The sequence below is a fragment of the Lathyrus oleraceus genome, chromosome 7 (genome assembly GCF_024323335.1).
Source record: "Lathyrus oleraceus cultivar Zhongwan6 chromosome 7, CAAS_Psat_ZW6_1.0, whole genome shotgun sequence".
Lineage (NCBI taxonomy): Eukaryota > Viridiplantae > Streptophyta > Magnoliopsida > Fabales > Fabaceae > Lathyrus > Lathyrus oleraceus.
In genome coordinates, this window is record NC_066585.1 from 436712335 (window position 1) to 436715994 (window position 3660).

Genomic DNA, 3660 nt, shown 5'->3' on the forward strand with positions numbered 1-3660 from the left:
AGAAAAAACATATTCTTTAACTTAAAAAAAAAATCAGTTTTACTTTAAGCACAACTCATGCCCCGGATCACTTCTATAAATTTCAACCATTTTCAGAACTAAATTCATCAACATTTCTCATCAATAGCCTTTTGCAATAACTAAAACAATGGCAACAACTCCAATCAAAATCATCTCGTTCTCAATATTACTTTTCGTAACCATTAACATAGCTAATGGTCAAGCTCAACCAAACCAATCCACCTTGGTGTTCTACCTACAAGATGTCGGAAGAGGGCCTAAAGCAACCGTTTCACCCGTTATAGGCATCAATGGCAAGGTTTGGTCATACAACACATTCGGAACAATATTTGTTGTTGATGATCCTGTTACGTTAAGTCCTAATCCATTTTCAACTCAAATCGGAAAGGCTCAAGGCACAATTACAGTAACTTCTCAAGATGGTGCAAATGTGAACATAGTCTTATCAATTGTGTTTAACAATGTGCAATACGCTGGTAGTACTTTGGAAATTCAAGGTACAAGTCGTCAACGTGATAATTTAAGAGAGCTCGGTGTTGTTTCTGGAACAGGAAGGTTTCGATTTGCAAGGGGATTTGCTGTGTTTGAAACTATATCTTATGATCCTAACTATAGTCAGTCTGTTATCAGGTTGACTGTAACATTAGCAATACCTTAAAAATATATGTATTATTATACAAGCCTCGTATGGATGTATGATGATACAAACTTCATATATATGTACCGATAAATAAAAATCAAAGAGCAATATTTGATCCTTTTATTTTATTAGTAATTTTATTATTAATATTATTTTTTATTCCATGTTCATCTTGGATCGTAACAAGAGAGACTAGTTGAAATTAATCGGTTAAATTTAAATTTTCCATCAACATGTTAAATGTTTAATGTCATGTAATTTTAGGAGTGATGTTGGAGTTTTGCATGTGCTTTGGTGTTTAAATTGATTAACGATTTTGAAGCAGTTCTTTTAAGAATTTCTATAAACTTGTGTGTTCTTGGAGTAGAGGATATCATCGCTTACTGATCTCGGTGGAATTTTGTGTACTTTTTGTGGAGATCATGTAGGATCGGCATCTTATTTGTTTGTGATTTGTAATTTGATCGCTAGTGTCTGGTATAAATTTTTCGGAAGGTTAGGTGTGCATTTTGCTTTTCCTAGGGACATTTGTCTTGTGTAGTTTTCTATCTCTTTATATTCTAATGTTAAGGTAAAGGGTATGTTTATTCTGTTGTGGCATGTTGTGGTGTGGAGTCTCGGGTTGGCTCGTAATGATAAGTTTTTCTCTAATGTATCATCTGATGCGAAAGAGATGGCAGATAAAATATTATTTTTTTACTTGGTGATGCTTCCAACATAAGTCCCATCTAAACTCCTCTTCCCTGAATGATTGGTTAAAGAATCCTATCATGTGTCTGATCCAATAGTGGATTGATATTTTTAGCCTAACCCCTGAGTTTGATGTGGTTAGTGTTGCTTCCTGGGCCCTGGTTCTGTCGTTAGTGGATTAGTGGTATGAGATCTAGCTCGAACTTGTTTGGGGATACATGTGGTTGTTGTAGATGGTGGCGTTTCTCTCTGCTGTTTTTTTGGGTTTTTTTTTGGATGTAGCTTTCTTTTGTTTTGTCGTTGGTGATGGTTGTTATTTTGAGAGGTGTTTCTTGTTTTGGTGTTTCTTGTGTTTTTGATCTCTGTTACTTTTTTTGTGTGGGTTTTATCCTTTTATTATATTATATTATATTATTTTACCATTAAAAAAATCATTTTTTATAGTGTATTCTAGTTCTCATGTGTGTGTTTACCGGTGTTTTTGGTAAACAATCACGAGTTTAGAAAGTCTGTGAGATTAACTCAAAAAATCTTCAAAGCAATTTGTACAAAAATGATTTGCGTGCACTCAAATGCGTGTGAATTGAATGTAGTCGTCACGTGAACGATAACGGCGTAGAAAAAGACATTAAATGAAGTCGAATTGTGATACATGATAAGGTAAAATGTAATAAATGACATTAAGCAAAGTAAAAGTAAATGTATATGTTCCGTTTAAGAAAAAAAAGACTAATGAAAAAGACTAGGCGCAGATGCATACATGTTTCTGGCTCAACTGTTTCGCTCTTTGACTCGAGTACTCTAGTGGAATGGAGAGTATGTATGAAACTTTGCGATCCTTATCCCATGTATGAGTATGCTATTTATTCTATTTACAAAGTAACTATCTGTTGGTGTAAGCCCTAGAGGCCAATACTTTTGGTACTTGTATCGAATTATTTATTAATAATAAAAGGCTTTTTCTTTATTATGTTTGTTTAATAAAGTCCATAGAATAACTAGTCCGTTTAATGTATCAAGTATGACTTAACCATGAGATCACATTAAACATAAGGACATTATTCTTAAAGTATCCGTAGTCGAGCTTTATTATGAAGTGGGATAACATTAAAGCATGAAGACTATTATGTTTATAGACTGATGATCACATCTCATGGATCATGGATAAGGAGTTATCAAGTCTTAAACATAGGTATGAATATTAAGAGTAATATTTATACTGGATTGACCCGCTATGAGAATACTATATAGAATGTTATGCAAACTGTCATAAGTTATTCTCATGGTGAATGGTGTATACCACCCTTCGACCTGAAACCATTATGGGCCCTAGATGTAGAGTCGAGTGCCTTATTGTTGATCAAACGTTGTCCGTAATTGGATGACCATAAAGACAGTTGATGGGTACTCCACGAAGCATGCTAAGGGACATAAGTGACCTAGATGAAATTTTCCCATCCTGCGTAACAGGATAAATGTCTATGGGCCCAATATTGAACTGGACAAGGATGACACGGTCTATGCCTTGTGTTCAATATAGACATAAGGGCAAAAGGGTAATTGTGCACATTAGTATTATCACAGAAGGATTTGTCAGATCACATGATATTTTTGTGTCTTGGGTAGCAGTGATGTGTTGCTAGATACCGCTCACTATTTATTATGTTAAATACGTAATTTAATATAATTGCCAATGCCGCGAAAACCTACAGGGTCACACACAAAGGACGGATTGATGAGAGATAGAGTAACTAAGGAACACCGTAAGGTACGGTACACTTAAGTGAATTGTAGAACATCGTAAGGTACGGTGTACTTAAGTAGAATATGAAATATGGTAAGGTACCACGCGCTTAAGTGAATTTGGCATATTATAAGATATGGGCCACATACACTTAAGTGGACTTTTTAGCTTGAAGTCCACACAAGTGGTTCTATAAATAGAACCCTTGTGTAAAAGCATTTAGCAGTTGCAATTTCGTTTCTCTCTCTCTCTCTCTCTCTCTCTCTCTCTCTCTCTCTCTCTCTCACTCAAAGCCTTCATTCGTAGCAGCAAGCACTGAGATTGAAGGAATTCGTTCGTGTGGACTGAGTAGATGCATTGTCATCGTTCAACGTTCGTGATCGCTCTGTAGATCTGCAACAAAGGTTACAATCGCCACAAGAGGTAACGATTCTATCACTGATCATGCCCATTCGTAAGGATCATTAAAGGAGAAATTTTAAATTCCGCTGCATTTTGGATCGCCCTTCTCCTTCAGTGGTATCAGAGCCACTTACGAAACCATGCATCTGATAGCTATTTATTT

The 3660-nt window shown here is 35.5% G+C and overlaps 1 protein-coding gene across 1 annotated transcript; it reads left to right on the forward strand.

The window, feature by feature from the left end:
- Nucleotides 1-69: 69 nt before the first annotated feature.
- On the forward strand, nucleotides 70-784 carry LOC127100785 (pterocarpan synthase 1). The gene has a single exon (XM_051038061.1). It carries the CDS (start codon nucleotides 149-151, stop codon nucleotides 677-679), a length of 531 nt encoding a protein of 176 aa, XP_050894018.1. The 5' UTR covers nucleotides 70-148; the 3' UTR covers nucleotides 680-784.
- The last annotated feature ends 2876 nt before the right edge of the window (nucleotides 785-3660 follow it).